At 37.7% G+C, this 21,124-nt stretch overlaps 1 protein-coding gene across 3 annotated transcripts in view; it reads right to left on the bottom strand.

The window, feature by feature from the left end:
• HELB (DNA helicase B) overlaps positions 1-20,900 on the bottom strand; it is a 51,065-nt gene extending 30,165 nt beyond the window's left edge. The window contains exons 1-10 of one of the 3 annotated variants that reach the window (XM_054443975.2): positions 19,712-20,894; positions 18,607-18,689; positions 18,270-18,388; positions 16,907-17,076; positions 12,810-13,712; positions 9,258-9,435; positions 8,023-8,164; positions 4,961-5,115; positions 1,725-1,806; positions 970-1,029 (exon numbers count right to left, since the gene is read on the bottom strand). In XM_054443975.2, the coding sequence (XP_054299950.1) occupies positions 970-1,029; positions 1,725-1,806; positions 4,961-5,115; positions 8,023-8,164; positions 9,258-9,435; positions 12,810-13,712; positions 16,907-17,076; positions 18,270-18,294 (1,715 nt within the window). In that variant the 5' untranslated portion in view covers positions 18,295-18,388; positions 18,607-18,689; positions 19,712-20,894. Of the gene's footprint in view, positions 1-969; positions 1,030-1,724; positions 1,807-4,960; positions 5,116-8,022; positions 8,165-9,257; positions 9,436-12,809; positions 13,713-16,906; positions 17,077-18,269; positions 18,690-19,711 lie in introns of all 3 variants that reach the window. The other 2 variants (XM_054443971.2, XM_054443972.2) reach the window with 2 other exon arrangements.
• Positions 20,901-21,124: the final 224 nt, after the last annotated feature.

The following is a 21,124-nucleotide window of genomic DNA, read 5'->3' as shown; positions in this document are numbered from 1 at the left end:
AAATTTTTTCAAGTTAGAAATTTTGGCTTAAATGCTGATGTCTCTCTTTCCCCTTATATTCTAAAGGTTAACACAAATCTTGATTTTTTTTTCTTTAAAATTAATCCTCTGCTCTCCAATCTCTCTTATCATTACCTTATTTGAGGTCTTACAGCACTTATACACATTTCTATTATAATAATTATGACACTATATCAGTACAACAGCAGCAAACTGAAGAAGTGGTGGTGATAGGCCAGCTACTGTGCTAACTGCTTAGGTACATTATTTCATCTCATTCTTACTACAACTCGGTAAGGGAAATTCTGTGTCCACACCCGCTTTTATAGACGTGAGAGAGGGAAACGACCTGGCCCATCATCACAGTTACTGGGACCCAGGGTATATGGCCTCAAGCCCATGCTTTCTGGCCTCTTGTTGGGCTACCTGACAGATTTTTGTGTAACTTCCCTCAGCAGACAGGCACTCCACCTATACCTTATACATATCTAGGATGTCTATACTTAGTGCAAAGCAGGTATTGGTCAATTCAAGGGAAATTAATTAATTTTTCCTATGTATGACCGCAGTGGCTTGTCTACACTCATATTTCTCTGATAGACAAACATTCACTAAGTTGCTCTCTGCAGGCACCCTGTTGCTAAGATTCTCAGAAACACTACACACATAATTTTTAAAATTTCCCTAAGCTCCCCATGCTCATGTTAGAGAAGCTGAAGGCTGCCAAGGTTGAAACCAAAAAAATTTCATTCCTAATTTTTCTTCTTATTCCACTCATTATTAAAATGTCAATTCCCAAGGATGTATTCCTATATTGTATTTAATTGAAGAGATCATTATATTTCACAAATGGGAAAAAAAACTATTTTGGGACTACATGTAAATAGGTGACAAACATCAAAGCAAAGAAAAAAACAGCAAATCGAAGAAGGACTGTCCTTAAAAGCTTCAGTTCTCAAAGACACTCACTTGGTGAGGTGGCCTGTGTAGTGTTTGCAGCAGCAGTCGTTAATTAGATCACAGTCTTGCCTGAAACACACGAAAATGCAGGGGTCACCTTAATGGGATCTGCTGCAGGTTTACTTTTGTTATCAGCAATTATGACATACTAGATTCTACAAAACGTTTCCAAGACTTTCTCCAGGAAATAGTATTTTTCTAGTTTTTATTTTTTATTTTTTATTTTTTTTGAGATGGCATCTCGCTCTGTCGACCAGGCTGGAGTGCAACTGCGTGATCTCGGCTCACTGCAACCTCCACCTCCTGGGTTCAAGTGATTCTCCTGCCTCAGCCTCCCAAGTGGCTGGGATTACAGGTGTGCACCATGATGCCTGGCTAATTTTTGTATTTTTAGTAGGCAGGGGGATTTCACCATGTTGGCCAGGCTGGTCTCAAACTCCTGACCTCAAGTGATCTGCCCGCCTCAGCCTCCCAAAGTGCTGGGATTACAGGTGTGAGCCACCAAGCCCAGCCTGTAGTTTTTATCTTAGCATAAGCTTTTGTTCCATTCAGAGTCCCTATGAGCTTCTAAATATAATACTTGGTAGAAAGAGCTCTGTTTAGAAAGCGCCCTCTGCCATGTCTAACAAAGACATACCCCAAAATAAGAAAGAGAATTAACAGTGATGAAATATTGGAATCTCCCATCCAAATAGGATCTATATTAATAAGTTATGAGATTTAAAAGGTAGATTAAAAACATTAAAATATTATAAACGCTTTACCTTCTAAATGCAATAAATTGTGATGTTTTTGCATTTTGTAAGTCATTTTCTTGCAGTAAAGTTTTAACTGCAGAATATAAACCTAATAATTCAAGAGAAAAAAGTTAACACAGAAAATCACCAAATTATAACACAATTTCTATGAAGAAACTAATTTGGAATTCTTGCTAAGGGCCCTGGGAAAATATCTCACCAAATGGAATACAAGTTCACCATGGGAATGTCAACCTCATTTCCCACATCAGCCAGGGTAACAGGAAAGAGAATGGAAAGAAGGGTTCCAAGACAACCCACCCTCAACAGAGAGGTCAACCCCTGGCCAGGATAGTTCCCCATTTGTAACAGACTCACTGTGTATTTGCTGATGGTTTATGAACACTGAATTTAAGAAATAAACAAGAGTACAAAGTGTGTAACAGCATGACTAACGTAAAACTTCCTGTTTTAAGTCCTTGTGATCATGTTAGTAATCAGTTAGAACTTGACAATATACAGGCTTTATATGTTATATCACTTAATATGCAGGACACCCACATGTGGTAGGTGCTGTTATATTTAGAGCTGATATTCAACTGGCACACACTTGTATAAAACATAGCAATACTTCCATATTAGCTGGAAAACAGCCACTCCCCTAACAACACAATGCTCTACTCCCCACCCCAACCATCTCTTTCCTTCTCCACAGACCTCCCCATGATCTAGCAACTAAAAGGTTAACGCTGGCATAGTGGGGGCATCCATTCCAATGGTGCTCATGCCCTACAGCCATTGGGTAGTCTGACTTCTGATGACATCCATATTATGAATGTGAAAACTAAGGCTCATGGAAGTACAAGCATTTTCCCATGTATGTTTCCCTAGTAGCAGATGAATCACAAGGGAATGAAAAAGCCCATGCGTTGTGATGCCCTGCTCTGGGAAGACAAACTTAGCTGCCTGCTGAGCCCTTCATTTTTCAGATGAAGGGAGGATTACCACTAGAAAACAGCCAAGACTCAGCTCACCCTCAACCAACCCCTGGCTTCCGGAGCAGGAATTTCCAAAGGTCTCCCAGCATACTGTTCTTTTTAACATGTATAGGATGGCACTGTTCCATACCTTTTTTCACTTTCTCCACATCTTGCAGATCAATATGTACAATGTATTTTATTGATTCTAAGATATACATTTTTCTCACATTTTAGCATCTCTGAAATTCTAGCCCAAATATGAATCCTGTCTTAGGTCTTAGTACTTTGTAATAATGGGCATAATTTACTTAATAACTTAATTATTAGTGAAAAAGTACTATATGCTTCTCTAAGGAATATTTACTCAATTTCCTTGAAGAAGAGACTAATTTTCCAGCAGAAGTTTTTAATTTAGAAAAGCAGTATCAGGTAAGCTCTGCTACCAGTCTAAAATGGACAACTTTTTTTAAAAGTACATTCTCATTAATGCAAAGAATGGGTACCAGAAATAAAACCAACAATATTTTAGGTAGAATTAAGTGAAGTGGCAAAGAAAGAGATCTATTTAACTCTCATTTCCCTCACCTGTAAATAGGACCTATTATTAACTAACCTGTGAGAATAAACATTAGCTATTAATTATTTAACATACATTTCTAAGTCACAAAACAATATGCAACTTATAAACCAATTTATGTAAAACTGAAATAAATATGTTTGTATATGGATATCATAAGGTTAAAAGGATAAACACCAAGCTTTCACTATGTGTGTGACCTTAATGGGATTGTCCTGGGGGAGGAAGAGAAAGGAAAATTACCAGGGAACATTAATTCTTACTTCAAACATTCCTGTATCATTGACTTTTTTTTTTAAAGAGTATAAATTGTTTCTCAAACCATTGGCCCCCCACAATCTAAAGCAATCTTGCAACAGATTTAATCAGTCACTAGTAAGTATTTAGTTAGGTCTACTTGATTCTTTGTACTCTGATGTTTGAAAATATATTTGTTCACTTTTTAATTATCTGTTTCCCACACTAGAATGAAAGCACAATAACCTCAGGGACAATTTTTTTTTAATCTTTTCCTCTGCTTTATCTATTGTATCTAGTATATAATAGGAGTTCAATAAGTATTTGTTGAATGAAGAATAGAAAGAAAAAAATAGTTTCTACAATAAACAAACAAAAAAAGCACATTATAGAACACTATGTGTGATCGCCATTTATTTAAATACATTGTTGTAACATGTGAATGATCACTAACCCAAGGGAAGTGAGACTGGGGACACACACTAAGGGGAAAAGGCTAACAGATAAAGTTGTATGTCATTACTTTCACATACACAGTGAAAGTGGTTAAGTGGGAAGGATATACCTTTGAGAACAGTGGCAACTACAAAAAGTCCTCAATAATAATCATTTCAACCTTTACTAATTCAATTTTGAGAAAACCATTACACCATTTTTAAAAGGTTTGCTAGGTGAGTTTATAATGAAAATAAAGATCAATAGATAGGTTCAATCTATTTAAATAAATTCACTTGCAATAGCTAATTTAATAACATCTATTAGTCACAACAAACTGACATTTATAGAGTGTCTCATACTGATGAATGCCCTCAACCCTCATAATAGCTCCACAGGGAGTTCCACTGTGGTTCCCATTTTATAAATGGTTAAGCGACATGACACAGGTCATATACATAAAGGAGAAGACTTCCTGTCCCACACTTTTTCTCAACCCTGTCCTATTGTCATCCTAACATCCATAATTAGAAGCCATGCTTTTACCCATTTTATAAAACAGAACTATTAGGAATTAAACTTAGCAACAGTTTGACAGTCACAATTTTTGTTTCAGAAACAAAATAAAACTATTTGCTTGTATTAGCATTGAGTATTTGTATTCAAAATAAATGTATTTGCTTTTCAAATAGCAAGGAAGGAAAAACTTCATTAATTAAGACTTGCTTTCTCCTAAATGAACCTGAATTATTGGGGCTTTGCTTTATTTTAAACAAAATCATCTACATCCATTTATTCACTCAACAAAATTTACTGAGCATTTATGTGTCAAGAGCTTACTTCTTTACAAAATTCTAGAGTGTTCTGCTTTTGATGATTACTAAGTTAGTTCATTTATTTTCAATGTCTCATTTTTTTTGCTAGCAATATTTCTCTTTACCATCAAAGAAAATTATAACTAGTCATTTAATAACTATGTTACAAAACTTAAATACTTATACTTAACCCTATATCTCATAGAACTTTATACTTACAAGAGTAATGATTAGTTTTAGATGACTGAGAACTGGCATCCTCTTCTGGGAGCCTGACAAAAATAAATGTCTTATCTTGAATTGAGATGGGTAATGTTGGATTATCAGAGATATTTAGTTCTGCATCAAATTTTGGAAATTGGCGTCTTGAGATTCTTGAATAAAGATAACACACACACACAAAGAACATTATCATCCAAAAATGTCTTCATATATGATCAGAGCTAAGGTCCTTATAATAATTAGTATCTATTAATAGATAACAGAGAGAAAAGGTCATCCAGGTATGCATTATAAATAGTAAATGAGTTTTATAATAGAAGACAATAAACTTATGGTACTACACTTTAGCAGTTAGTCCTTAGCAAACTAAAAGGATCAGGAAAAAAAAGATTATCAGAGGATTTACTAGGCACCATTCTGAAAACCTGGTCTATTTATCTCTAGACCACAAAAGAACCATGCAAGGAAGGTATTATCCTTATTTCACAGGTAAACAATGTGAGGTTTAGTCAAGTATAGTGGGCTGCCCAAGGCCACAAAAATAGAAAACAGGAGAATTGGGAGGCAAATAGGCCCATTTGACTCCATATCCCTTTCTATATAAATTAATTTGAACTGGTTCAGGCCTTTTCCATATGTTTACATTATATTCTTCTCCTTTCTTCTCTGTGTATTCTGCATATAACCCCACTTTCCCAACTGAACCAAGTATCCACATCTAGTTGCTTCTATTCCTTCCTCATCCTTCTTTCATTCTTATATTTTCCGAGACTAGCACATCATATAAGAAAATCGAGTGAGGTATGGTTATTTGGAAGAAGATTGACTCCTCGAACAGAACTAACAGCAGCCTGGTTATCAGAGGTGGTGGTACTCTACTGTGTCTTCTTCACCCTTTCCCAAACAAAAGTGGAAAGGAACAGAGAGGGAATGAGGCTGTTCTTGCTGGCGATAGCCCAGATTTAATTGGGACCTTAAGAATCATCATAGATTTCCTGTTTTGCTTCTGACCCAAGGCATGTAGCACCTTCTATCTCCAGGAGTGTTTCCCTGGTATATAGCAGGGATCCTTCATAGTCAGTAAATATTTGAGGATTATGGATTAAGATGAAATGATGAAAGGAGCACAGCTAGAACCAAATGATATTGAAAAAGTTACTAAAAGGAACTCCTGAGTTTCAGATACAATTGAGTTCTGAGAAATCTAATATGCTTTAGATTCCTCCAAGTTTCTCGGACTTTAAAACGATCTACCAAAAATGGGGTGGCCTTTAGGTAGAAGCAGAAAGATTACAGGAAAAGAATATTCTACATCCAACTCCATTAGTTTTCTTGATGTCTTAATATGAACCCATACTGTCTACCCTATTCCTGTCAATTCCTCCTCTACTCCCACAATTTTGTCCAATGTAGACAGAGGCTTAGAGAAAGTAGGTTTTGAATATCCTAGTTCAAGCTTGTCTGGCCCACGAGCCACATGAGGCCAAGTATGGGTTTAAATGCAGCCCAACACAAATTCATAAACTTTCTTAAAATATTATGAGATTTTTTACGATTTTTTTTTTTTTTTTTTTTTTTTTTTGAGACGGAGTCGCGCTCTATCACCCAGGTTGGAGTGCAATGGTGCAATCTCGGCTCACTGCAACTTCTGCCTCCAGAGTTCAAGTGACTCTCCCGCCTCAGCCTCCCGAGTAGCTGGGATTACAGATGCCCACCACCACGCCCAGCTAATTTTTGTATTTTTAATAGAGATGGGGTTTCACCAGGTTGGCCAAGCTGGTCTCAAACTCCTGACCTCAGGTGATCTGCCTGCCTCATCCTCCCAAACTGCTGGGATTACAGGCATGAGCCACTACGCCCAGCTCATTATTATTATTATTATTATTATTATTTCAGCTTATTAGCTATCATTAGTGTTAGTGTATTTTACGTAGGGCCTAAGACAATTCTTCTTCCAGTTTGGCCCAGGGAAGCCAAAAGAATGGACACCCTTCTAGTTTCTGCTACATCCTACTTAGGAGATGTTCAAGCAACAAAACATTTTGTAAAAAAGTAAAAACCAGATATACATTTTGGTACAATGACTAACATAGACTCAGTATTCAAAGGTCCCAGTATAACTAGAGATTTTAATACGGTCACATCAATTAATGATAGGAATATGTTTTGAGAAAAGCATCATTTGGCAATGTTCATCGTTGTGTGAATAGCATAGAGCGTACTCACACACACCTAGATGGTATAGCCTACTATACATCTAGGCTATATGGTACAGCCTATTGCTCCTAGGCTACAAACCTGCACAGCATGCTACTGTACCGAGTGCTGTACCCAACTGTAACACGATGGTAAGTATTTGTGTGTATGTAAACATATTTAAACATAGAAAAGGTACAGTAAAATTATAGTTTTATAATCTTATGGCACCACTGTCATAGATGTGGTCTGTTGTTGACCAAACATTATGTGGCGCATGACTGTATTAAAATAAATGTCATGAAATAATAATGATTGTGATTTTCATATGTATGGATTATGGAGAAACCAAATATCTGAGCTGACAGAGGATAACTCCAAAGGCTTATGCAAAGATGAAGGGAAGAGAAGGGTTCTTTTCTATTTAAGGGAAGTAAGATGCCATGGGTGCCTCTAGGATTCATCTAGGAGTGAAATACCACATTCAATTATTTTGCCTTCAGCTTTCTCCCACAAAAATTAGGGGATATTTCTTCCCCAATTCTCCCTTGCACGTGAATGAACCTATTTCCAAATCTCCATTCCCCTTGGGCTTATTCTAGTCCTTAATTCATATACATACTTTTAAAATCAGGAAACCTCATCCATTTTTAAATTTCAATAATAACTTACGCTGGACCAGTAATGAAAAACATTAACTTTGCTTTTCTAACTGTAGGGCAAAAGGTTTATAGTTGAAGGATGGAAGAGTTTTGCTAAAAGGTACAGTAAATGTATTGTACTAAATCATTCTAATTCAAAAGCCATTTTTTTTTTATTTCTAATACAATGACAGAAAATGCAAACTCTTAGTAATATTATACCTTGTAGCATTGTCCACAATTAGCTGAGATTCTGCTCTATGGTTTGTCTTTAGCTCAATAGCACAATTTCTTGACTTAAGAGTCTCAAAAAGATCTTTCAGCAAGTTACCAGGTTCAATACTGGGTAACTGTCTAATGTCACCTAAAAGAAAAAAAAAGAAAAAAAGATACAGTAGCAAGACTTACTTTGAGAAAAAATACCCCCAAGATTGTTTAAAATTATTTAAGAGTTTAAAGTTAAATATTTTACAAAAAACAACATTTAAACAGTATAAGATATAAAAATAGTAATAACACGATAAGATGACAAAATCTAAATTGAACATCTTTCATACCTATAACCACAGGGAAACTGGGTAGAGGCATATGTTTTAGTCAACATATTAGGGGAAAAAAAAAAAAAACAGGCCTTAGACATTTGTAGTTAGTCCCTTTTTCAATCATGTTCAATGTCTTACTGAAAGTGGAAGAATCTATAGCCTCAAATAGATAAAATAAGTGTACAAAATATAAAACAAACAAATAAATGCATTTGATAACAGATACATTCCAGTAATCTAATAGTGATGTTCTGCTCTATTAAAAATATTTTTTGCATGCAACAAATAAGCCCTAAATATAAGAAAAACATGTACTGACAGAAGTAGAGAGAAGGCTTAAGCCATTAATAGAATGAACTGCTTAAAAGACAACCTCAAATACCTAAAAAAGGTAATAATTTTTATATACAACTTGATTCTCCAATTGTGATTTTATTTTTTTCTCCATTAAATCATATGGCCTACAGAGCATGACTACCCAAGAGAATCTAACTGAATCTTATCAGAACTGGAAGAACTTAAGAGGCTGGTGAGTTCTAATTTATTAGCTTAGAATCATAAAATTACTTTTAAGTGGCCTATAATTCAAACTTTTTATTATTTCCAAATGATCCACATCCTGATTTACTCTGAATCTGTGGCACTTTTACTATTTTAATAGCCATCATTTAGGTGATTAGCAGTAGCCCTTAACAACTCTATTTCATTCACATCCCAGCCTGCTAATATCCTGGCCAAAACAAAACAACTCAAGCTGATTAGGAGAGTGGTCAGATTTAACTTCATGTAGCTTTGGTATCTTCATGTAGCTTTGGTATCAGTTCTGGTGTAAACAACCAACTAAATGGTGTAAACAACCAACTAACCACAATACTTTGAAATAAACATCAGAATTCCAACAATATTTTAACTTACCAAGGATAATAAGCTTAGAAAGTTTGGAGTGCTCACACAATAAATTTAAGACCGATTTGAAGATTCCTACAGATACCAAACTCCCTTCATCCACAACCAGAACTCTAACCGAAGAAAATTTCCATGGTTTGTTTGTGGTCATCATTGTTTGAGTCCATGAATAGAAGCTATAATTGACCTACAAGCAAAGTATGGCATTCCTAAAGTCAGGTTATAAAATCTACAAAACCAAAAATTAATAACAAGTTATTTTGAGGCAAAACTCTTAAACTGGCAGGGGTGGGTGGGAAGTAGAGAAACACAAAAGTTATAGGGTTGAATATGCAGAACAGACACACCAAATAAATCTAAAAACAAACAAACAAAAAAATCAGATTGTTCCAAAATCTCAACACTTCCCTCATCGTTCTTAAACACAGAAAGCTCCCTATTCTTTTCCATTCCCAAATAAACCTTCTTGTGGCCATCTGAGATATGCCACTGAAGCTTTTCCCTTCTCCCCCAACCATAGTACTCCATTCTGGAATAAAAGCAGCGCTTTTTCAACCTAATTATGAAAATACTACTTTTTCTTTCAAGTACTCCAAACTTCCTCACCTCAACTTTTTAAAAACTACCACCGCACCACCCCCAACAACAAATAAACAACAAAATTCTTTATTACAAATGTAATACTATTTATTATTTTTTAAATATAGTTGAGAAAAAATTGGTTGTAAAATTACAACCAGAGAACATTCAATATTTTAGTGTATATCATCCCAAAAATGTCTCTACGTCATCAGTATGAACATTTATAGGTTAAGTATCCCTAATCTGCAAATTCAAAATCCAAAATCCTTAACTTTTTGAGCACTGACATAACACTCCAAGGAAACACTCACTGGAGCATTTCAGATTTTCAATCTGTATTATGCACAGATTTTCTAAATGGTATCACACCACATCTTCATCTAATTTTTCTACTAAAACTAGATTCAACTGTCTATTAAGTAAAGCCTTCATATGTCCTACCCAAATGCATCAATTCCCTTCAACAAAACCCCCTATGCTTGCAGTAGCCATGTCTCACAACATTCGGAGTTAGCCATTTCTTTTCTCTTATTTGATATATTCAATTTATTATCTTAGAAACGCTGACACTTTCCACTGTATTTCTACTGCTACCAGCTCGATACAGGCTCCATCTATCAGCACCTTGATGACTCCAATAGCTTTGCAGCCAGGTTCCCCCACACACAATCCCAGGATGGGATTGCCCCATAAAATACAGGACATCCAGTTAAATTTGAACTTCAAATACACAATAAATGACTTTAGTATAAGCAAGTCAATGAATTATTTGATACATACTTATACTAAAAAATTACTCATATTTTTATCCACTAAATCTGGCAACCCTAGTCCAAGGATGATAAATGGCAGTCCAGTGCTCTTTCTGTGCTCTTGCACTCTCTCCTGAGCCTAAACATAGCTTCAGAAATATTCTCTCACTCAGCATCCCAAGCAGATATTAAGATACTACCAACTAATCAGAGTTGACATATCGGATCAAACTTGGTAGTGATCCCTTTCGGGTGTCCCCTTCTAATTCAATCCTTCAGACTAATCAGACATGAAGGCATAGTACAAAACAAAAAAATCATAAACTGACCAGAAAACTCTTCCACCGACAAGCTACACTGAACAGCTCTAGGTCTCCATTTGTTCCTGTGATAAATAAAGGTAATAGGCAAGATACGATAAGTGGCTCATGGCTCTATGGCTCTATATGATCTTCCTTAAAACTTCTTTCACTCTCTTGCTTAGGAACCTAAATGGCTCCCTAGGAGATCAAGTTCGAGTTTCATTGTTAGTGTGCAGCATCTGTAATAAACGAGGAAATAATGACACCATGGAAAGAACAACAAGCTGGAAGGCCAGAAATCTCCATTTCAAGTCCCAGTTCTACACCTGAGATCTTGGGCAAAATGTTTAACATCCCCACACTTCAACTGGCTTTTCTGTAAATGTGGAGATAACATCACTTTATCAAGGATATAATGAGATAAGTCAAAATACTTTACTAACTTTAAAGTTCGAATTCACCGTCTAACCCAAGTTTAATTTCCACTATTCTGTCAGACACAGGCTTCATTCCAGTCAATGAAGTCACCTCAAAACCCTCCAGGCACACTATGATCATATTCCTCGATGCCTTTGCAAAGGCCTTTCCCCTAAGTCCAATGTCCTTCCCCTCACCTGAGTCTCCATGTTCCTTGGAGTCCAATTCAATGATTACCTTCTTCAGAAATCTTCCAACTACCAAGTTTCTTTATCTAAAAAATGGCAGGTCAGGGCTAGGGCTAGAGGAACCTCTCCAACTCTTTACAAGCTTAAATTCCATGATTCTTAATTATAGCCAATACTATTTTTTTCAAGAATGTTAATTTATTTGAAATTTTTATTATGTGACTACTATTTGTCAGGCACTGTTCTAGGTGGAAGAAATAAAGACTTATTCCAGATGAGCAAAGTCCTCACTTTCATCCTACAAAATATAAGCCTTTTACTTCCATTTCCAATGTTACTCAAAATGTGGTCTATGGACTGTGACATGTTTGTAACCAGCCCCCATGAGAAACACATGTTGTACCAGGATCTAAACTAACTATATCATTATGCCTACACTCTAGTGGGACTGATTTTTTGTTGTTGTTTTTAGACAGGGTCTTACTTTGTCACCCAGGCTGGAGTGCAGTGGTCTAAACACGGCTCACTGCAGCTTCGACCTCACAGCCTCAAACAATCCTCTCACCTCAGCCTCCTGAGTAGCTGGAACTACAGATGCATGCCACCATGCCCACCTAACTTTTTAATTTTTTGTAGAGTTGGGGGTCTCACTATGTTGCCCAGGCAAGTCTCAAACTCCTGAGCTCAAGTGATCCTCCCACTTCAGCCTCCCAAAGTGCTGGGATTACAGACAGGAACCATAGCACTGGGCCCGATAGGTTTTTTTTTTTTTTTCCATAAGACTTTCTTAATGAAGGAAGCAGTGTACTGATTTACTTCCACCATTAGCTCCTTTCTCATGCAAACTGGTAACAATTTACAGACTGCTGCTTTGAAAAGCATTGATCTAAATGATTAGTTACTGCAAGACAGGGACCCAGGAAACATTCAATAAATTCCTACTGATTGCTTTAAGAAATAAGTTTGTCTTTAAGGTAAATTTTTTTTGTTTGTTTTTTGAGGTGGAGTCTCGCTCTGTTGCCCAGGCTGGAGCACAGTGGCGCAACCTCAGTTCACTGCAACCTCTGCCTCCTGGGTTCAAACGATTCTCCTGACTCAGCCTCCCGAGTAGCTGGGACTACAGGTGCGTGCCACAATGCCTGGCTAATTTTTTGTATTTTTAGTAGAGACAGGGTTCCACCATGTTAGCCAGGATGGTCTCCATCTCCTGACCTGTGATCCGCCCGCCTCAGCCTCCCAAAAGTTCTGGGATTACAGGCGTGAGCCACTGCGCCCGGCCAACAAATGTTTTATCTACAGATGAAATGTCAAAGGTTTTACCTGACACAGTGTGTAGGCATGAAGACCAGTTTTCTGTCTTAGTAAGCCAGCTGCTTTCCCTGTAGGTGCTGTAAGCAAAACTTCTATAGCCTTGCCTGCCTCTAGTTGACTTTGCTCAGTAAAGGTAATCCATTCTTCTGAAGCATTCTGGTCTTGTTCAAAATCTTCACAGGCTTTTTTTACTTCTCTTTCTTCCAACTGCTCCATATGCTTAAAAAGACGGCTAACGATTGTGGTCTTCCCACATCCACCTTTCCCACTTATGACTGTCACAGGATTGGTGCAAATCATTTCCAAAGCAGCCACCTGATCCTGATCCAGTGGAACTTCAACCTGATCCTGATCCAGCTGAACTTCACTTATTTCTGCATTAATTTCATTTTCACCATTAGTCCAAATATGGTCACCACTGTCCTGTGTGTCCACAACATCCACAGGATTTTCTAATCTTACTTCATCAGGTTTGCTCTCATTCCATGCATCATCACTTGAATTCTCAGGTTTTGCAGTGTGAATAGAGGCAAGCACCTTTTTGACATCGACACATAAATGCCAAGGAGGTTTCTTCATCAGGTCACAAATTGAAAAGGCAATGGCTCTTTCAGCATGGTAAAGGTCATAAGGGAAGACACAGGACTTCTCATATGTCACCACACCAATATCCTTCAAAAACTTCAGAGACTCTGAAGCAGCATGAAATGACATATGATCTGACAATGTCAAAGTTAAGTCATTCACTTCAACATATGTGTGCCCATGTTCTCTACATATCTGCTTCAGTCTGGAATACATTATTAATGCATTCTTCTCCAAATCAGTCATCAGCTGGAGAAGAGACTCGCACTGACAAAATGCTATCCAACTTGCCTCACATCGCAAGAGTTTCCACTCTCTGTAGGTTATCTTTAAGAAATAAAGTTCAGGTTGGTTTATAAACATCATAAGTGTTTATGAATATGTTCTTTATTAATAATTTTTTAAATCCCAGAAGACATGAACTTCAACAAAATTTACAGAAAATACCATAGAACATCACTAATTTTCTAACTGGCTGCACCATAATTAGAGATCTATATAATTTTTAAATAAAAATTATATTTTATCACACTAACACACACAGTTTTAAAAGTGAAATAATACTATAAGGCTTATCACAAAAAATATGAATCCTTTCCTTATCCCTTCTCATGCCTTCTAAAGGCAACATCTCCGACACTTTAGTTATTTCTTCCAGAATTTACTTCCATATTTCTAAGTACTATAGATATTTTTCCTTGATTTTTAAAAGATTTTAGATATTTATTATTAACTCCTTACTATGGGAAAGTCTATCTGTATGGAAGGTCACTCTATTTTATATCATTACCTCCACAGGTGTTTCTTTGGTTTCTATATTTGAAAAATGTTGTAGTATACATTTTGTTCAATTTTCGTTAAATAGGTATTTATTATGCTTATGCAAACAGGATTCACAGCTGAGTGACAGGATGTACTCTGTTACATTAAGTTTTCTGTTGAACTCGGTGTGTATCATGAAGTTAACATCTGCCTCATTTTCTTGGCTTGTTTAGTTTTCTATGTGTCTATCAACAATTCTGCCCAAACTCTACAGAAGAGATACAGAACTCCCTTCACTATAATCTACTGAGCACATCCTCTATCGGCTCCATTTTTTCTTAATGGAGACATCACTCCTGAGCCCTCCATACCTTTTATGGGCTGAACTGTGTCCCCCCAAAATTCATATGTTGATGTCCTAACCCCCAATATCCTCAGAATGTGACTATATTTGGAGACAGGGTTTTAAAGAGGTAATTAAGGTTAAATGGGAGCATTCACCTCATTGATGAGGTCCTCGAGATGGGCCCTACTCTAATATGACTGGTATTCTCATAAGAAGAAGAGATTAGGACATAGACTGGCAAAGAAGGAAGGCCATGTGAAGAAACAATGAGAGATAATGACCATCTACAAGCCAAGGAGAGAAGCCTTGGAAGAAATCAACACTGTCCATACCTTGATCTCAGACTTGTAGCCTCCAGAACTGTAAGACAAAAAATTTCTGTTGTTTAAGCCATCCAGTCAGCAGTACTTGTTCTGGCAGCCCCAGCAAACTAATACAATACTTGGATAGTGGTTTACATGCTGAATGGTGAGACCTCATGCCTCCTTTCGTCATGAGTCCCAGAATGCTGCAACCAGGCTTAAAATCTCCACGTATGATTCTTCTCTGAGAAGAGTAACTGGACAGAAGAAAACACTTCCAGATCCTGACATGGCAGGAAGGAGGGGACTATTCCCTAATGAAAAACCTGAGTCACCACCAGATAATCGCTGCCTTATCCTCACCTGGTATCCCCAAGCCTGGATGCTCTCAGTTGAATGGCATCAGGCAAGAGAAACCTCTATCCTCTTGCTAGGGTGGGAAGCAGTAATCACTTAATGCCCACAATGGGGAGAGAATCTGGGACTTCAACAGCTCCTTAAACAGGGGTTCACTTAATCCAGAAGGCAGAAAATACAGTCGCTGATATGTAATGCTTTAATTTTTTTTTTTTTTTTTTTTTAGCAGAGGTAGAAGACCAGGTACGGTAGCTCATGCCTGTAATCCCAGCACTCTGGGAGGCCAAGGCGGGCAGATCACTTGAGGACAGGAGTTCAAGACCAGCCTGGCCAACATGGTAAAACCCTGTCCCTACTAAAAATACAAAAATTATCTGGGTGTGGTGGCACACACCTATAATCCCAGCTATTCAGGAGCTGAGGCAGGAGAATCGCTTGAACCCGGGAGGTGGAGACTGCAGTGAGCAGAGATCACACCATTGCACTCCAGCCTGGGTGGAAAAAGAAAAAGAAAAGAAAAGGGGAGGTAGAGAGAAAGGGATAGTGGCAGGGAAGGAAGAAGGCTGGCCCTAGGATCTTGATAGACATAGCCTCAAACTCACTCGACCACAAAGAAAAACGCAAGGTCTGTGCTTCACCAGGAAGATGGTGAGCCTAGCAAGAGTGAGAGTAAGGGCCTGATCGCATCTCCATTCTACACTGGTAAGGTCTCAATAAATGTTTACTCAATTATATTAGCCTAACACAATGTGTATTGTTAATAATAAAATGTTATATAATTTATTCTTGAAATGTGAACAGGCTCTAAAGACCTCTAAAAGAGCTAAAAAATGATCTTCCCTTCTTAATATCTCTATAAAGAACATTGGATTTTACAGGGCCTTTTTAAACAAAAAGGTAAACTATTATTATCTGCCTTTTACATATCATTGCTCTTCCACTCTTCTCCACTGAATAAATATATATAATAATCTCATGTTCCAGAATCTCATCTTTAAAAGCATACTGAATTTATAGACATTTTATGTATGGGAAAAATTCCTTATTCCAGTATTTCTCAAACTCAGCATCTGCAAACATTCTTGAGGTTCCAAGAATTTTCTCAGAGTTTCTCAATTGTATTTTTCTTGGCAAAACCACCTCATAAGCAAGAACTACCAAGATTAAGTACCACATTTGGTTTCCAATACCACTGGAGCTTCAGTGTGCCCCTTTACTACTCATAGTCTCTAATAATAAGAACAGAAGCGGATTCATTTGTAAATGATGTTAGTGTACAAAATAAAAATCAAATGACATCATGATATACCACATGAATAATGAAAATTGTCAATAGTTCAAACTGGAAGTGGGAAATTGAGTTGCACAGCAGAATGGACCTGCCAAATTTGTAAGAGCTGTTGACCTCAATGAGATCTATATTCAAGTTGCAAATGATAATTTAGTTACAGGACATTTGTCACATTAAATTACATAACTAAATTAATACCGATAATTCGAATGTCATCAATTTTTTTCATTTACAAATTTATGCAACTTTATAAGTTGCATAACAACTTATAAAATGTTCTTATGCTATAGCTTCTTATGCTATAGCCATAAGAAGTTTATGTACAGTTGCAACATTCGAATAAAAATAAATCAATACTGGGGTCCACACAAATTTTTTTCCTTTGAAAGAGAAAGGAAAATTGCCAAATCTGAAACCATGCCTTACACAAGATTACTATATGCTGAGCAAATGTTTTACTTACTTTACTAAATCCAAGTTTCCATGGATGTGTACCTAAAATCTCTTCTATCTCTTTCAACATCTCTTTAGAACCTGACCCTATGATCCATTTAAAGTGTCGAGGCAGAAGAACCGGAAGGAATTCCATTATTTTCGGAAACTGCAAAGCTGTCATTACATTTCTAAATGGAACTACAAGATATCAGAAAGGAACAAAGTAAAACATAAATGAACCCAAAGAATGACTGATTTGAAGTAGTTTCTCATTTTGCACAACTGATTCAAGAAATCCAAGTCAAAAAGAGATTAGTACATTTGCCTTAACCAGTAAGAAAATTTTGATCATGACAATTGCTTTTGTACTGAGATGATTTTCATTGTGTTTAACACCAAAATTTATGTTTTTTAAATGCTTAAATAATGATTTCTTAGCCTTTTGTTTCCTACTGTCTGCACTATAACAGAACAAAAATTCTGACTCAATTATATAAAGATAAATTTAAAGCTAAGGATATAAAATAAATAATTTACATAGTAACCTTTATAATCATTTTCTATAATCATAATCTTTTGTCATTGAAGTCATTCATTGATGTACCATCAAATTTATTTGATACAATTAGGAAATGAAATATTCCATATATATGAATGCCCAAATAACAAACCATATTAAAAATTACTTGAAACCATTTTGGACTGAAGTATTTCCTAAATGTATTATTCACATCCTTGTCGTTCTTCTCTACCTCCTTAAACAGAATCATTTACAACTGATTTTTTTTTTTTTTTTTAACTGAGTGTCTCACTCTGTCACCTAGGCTGGAGTACGGTGGTGCAATCATGGCTCACTGCAGCCTTCATTTCCTGGGCTCAAGTGATCCTCCTGCCTCAGCCTCCCAAGTAGCTGGGACTACAGGTATGTGTCACCACACCTGGCTAATTTTTAAAAAATTTTTTGTAGAGACAAGGTCTCACTACATTGCTCAGGCTAGTCTCGATCTCCTGCGCTCAAGTGATCCTCCTGCCTCAGTCTCCCAAAGTGGGATTACAGACGTGAGCAGCTACCACACCTGGCCAGCAACTGAATTTTTTTTTATTAATGATTCAAGGTAATCTCTGTGAGTACAAAAATTAGAAAGAGAAATAAAAATCACAATTTTAGAGGTGGAAAGGAACCGGAAGATTTTAAAGATCAGCTCATATAATCCCTTCATGTTACAGATGAGAAACCCGAAATGTCAATGGCATACTCCAAAAGCAATATAAACACATTTTTCACCAAATGTTTTTTTAAAAAGAATACTATGCTAGTGGTAACATTTTAAACACTATAGTTATTAAGTATGTCAATTACACTGAAACTTGATGATAAAAATCACACTTACTTGTATTTTCCAGAGGAAGACTCATCTCATTGTCTGGGAACAACTCTTCCTGACCATTCTGTGCAGGCTGCTTGTGATCTTTCTTGCCAGTTTCCTTGTGGAAAGTTCTTAGTGTTTCCCTAAGATTTTCAAAGTTTAAGTTTTCATAGTTTGATACCTCCTTTACCCATGTTAAAAATTTATTAACAACATCACTGGAGACCTCACACTCTTTAAGAAAGAGAGCACAGATATGTTTTTGATTTGGTGGTGACATATCAGACTGCAAAAAGTAAGATGGAAATCCTTGAACTTGATATTGATAGCTCCTTGATCCCACCACAGGCTTTACTTGTACCTTCACTCTCCACCAAGCACCTGTTATCGGAAAACGTCCAAACACTTTACATGTCTCTTGTGTGTTTTCATCACAAATTGAAACTAAAAAAAAACAAACAAACAAAAACCCACAAAAGTTAACTCTGGAGATTATTTAGAAACCATTTCCTCAAAGTTTTATCAAACTTACCACTATCTTTAATCTCCCTACAGCACTCTCTAAAGATGTCTGTTAGGGTGCCTGTAACACTGCATTCTGCCTACCTCTTTTTCTGTCTCCCTCTACTACACTGTAAATACTAAAACAGGACACTGTTTCATTTGTCTTTGTATTCCAAAACGCAAGCACAGTACACAGCAGGTATCTGCTGTTCCTCTTCTAAAATCAGTCCCCTCTCTGCTACTCTGACTTCAGCCAATACTGGCCTTCATGCAGTTTCTTTAATGCCATGGCCCTTCACTCAAGTTATTCCATCTGCCTTAACTGATCTCCCCTTTACTGTTTACTACATTTACTACAGACCTCAGCTTAACTATCAACTTACTTAGAAAAGTCTTCCCTGAATCTCACGTATAAAACCTTTCAAAGCACTATTTAGCATTCCTTCTAAGCATTTAGTAACATTATAGTTACTTCTGTGATTAAAGAATGTTTGTTTAATACACTAGAGGGTAAGCTTCATTAAGACTGCAACCTTGTTATTTTATTTCTCTAGGTTTTCCCAGCACCAAACACGCTAGCCAGTTGATGATACTTTAGAATGATGACTAAGCCCTCCACAAATACTTGAAACTTTTCTGCCTAAATCTGCACTGTCCACCCACGTGGCTATTTAAATTAAAATGTAATAAAACTTAAAATTTCTCTCCTCAGTTACACTAGCTGGATTTCAAGTTCTAAACAGCTACATATGGCTAGTGGCTATTATGCCAGACAGTGCAGATATAAAACACTGCCATCATCATGGGAAGTTCTACTGAACAGCACCGGTTGGCACATTAAAATATTTTAAGTCTCAGTCACAAAGTACACATAACAGGTATAACTTATAGCACAGGAAACTACCTTATAGCATAGGAAACTACTTATACAAGGTTTACCCGAACCACAAGGTTACTAATACCAGTTAACAATCATCGGTGCACTGAGGTGTTCCTTGTGTTTTGTTTTTCTTTTTCTTTTCTTTCCTTTTTTTTTTTTTTTTTTTTTTGAGATGGAGTTTCGTTCTTGTTGCCCAGGCCAGAGTGCAATGGTGTGATCTCAGCTCACTGGAACCCCCACCTCCTGGGTTCAAGCAATTCTCCCGCCTCAGCCTCCCAAGTAGCTAGGATTACAGGTGTGCGACATCACGCCGGGCTAATTTTGTAGTTTTGTTGTTGTTATTGTTGTTTTACTAGAGACAGGTTTCACCATGTTGGTCAGGCTGCTCTCGAACTCCTGACCTCAAGTGATCCACCTGCCTCGGCCTCCCAAAGTGCGTGAGCCACCGCGCCCGGACTGTTTTGTTTTTCCAAGAAGCTGAGGAAGAACCACGTATTTGACTCCAGGCAATATAGGATAATGTATTACAAGTTCTCATTCTATAGAACTTGAGGATAAGTGGTCAGAAAGAAAAATAAAAGTTCCGATTCTGGGTGAAAATAGAGACTCAACATCCACTGTTTCCTCAAGCGTAAAACTACCTCGAAGGACGAACATTAAAATGAGAATAATTAAAAAAAAAAAAAAAAGGGCAACCCGCTCGGGTCCCCTTCCACACTGTGGAAACTTTGTTCTTTCGCTCTTTGCAATAAATCTTGCTGCTGCTCAAAAAAAAAAACCACATAGTATGTGTCCAATTAAAGTCACTGCTATTATTATAGCTATAATTTTACCCTTAGTAGGATGAAGCAGCTAGACCACTGAGAAGCTAAATCTGTTAGCACGACTGGGTGCCTTGCTCAGGGCAAAGCCAGAATGGGAAGCGCTACGTTGGACCTTCCAACCCCATCCCCCGGGCAGGCGGCTTCCTCACCGCGGAGGCAACCGGGGAGGCTGCCAGCCTTTACGCCCCCACTGCAGAGCTCCTCGGCGTCGATGAACACGGACTCTTCATCCTCCTCCACGTCGTCGTTTAGGTAGTCGTCGTCCTCCTCCACCAGATCCCTGGGTGGGAGCAGAGGTCCCTGAAGTTGGCGCAGGTACCGACTCGACCTGGCCATGCTTCTCCTGAACTCAACCCAAACAACTCGGGAAAACCCTGGCTAACTGCACGGTCATGATCAGCCAATCAGTTCCACGACTGTAAGGCCATCAACTTCCGGGAACGGCCTGGCGGCCGCCAGCGTACGTAAAGCCTAGGCGACAGCGAAACTCCGCCCCAAGTTTCCAGGAATTGCCGAGGGGAGGGCATGTGGAAGCGGCGGGGCCATGCGGGTTAGGGGCGGGGAAGGGAGAGCGAGGGGCGGGGAGATGGGCGGGGCTTCCGCTCCTTTCGGAACCTGGTGCCGGGCGGTGATTATCAGGAAGGTGCTGGGACGAAATCAGCGCTGGGGAG

This window comes from Pongo pygmaeus, chromosome 10 (genome assembly GCF_028885625.2).
Source record: "Pongo pygmaeus isolate AG05252 chromosome 10, NHGRI_mPonPyg2-v2.0_pri, whole genome shotgun sequence".
In the NCBI taxonomy this organism is placed as follows: Eukaryota; Metazoa; Chordata; class Mammalia; order Primates; family Hominidae; genus Pongo; species Pongo pygmaeus.
This window is presented reverse-complemented; position numbering and strand designations above follow the sequence as displayed.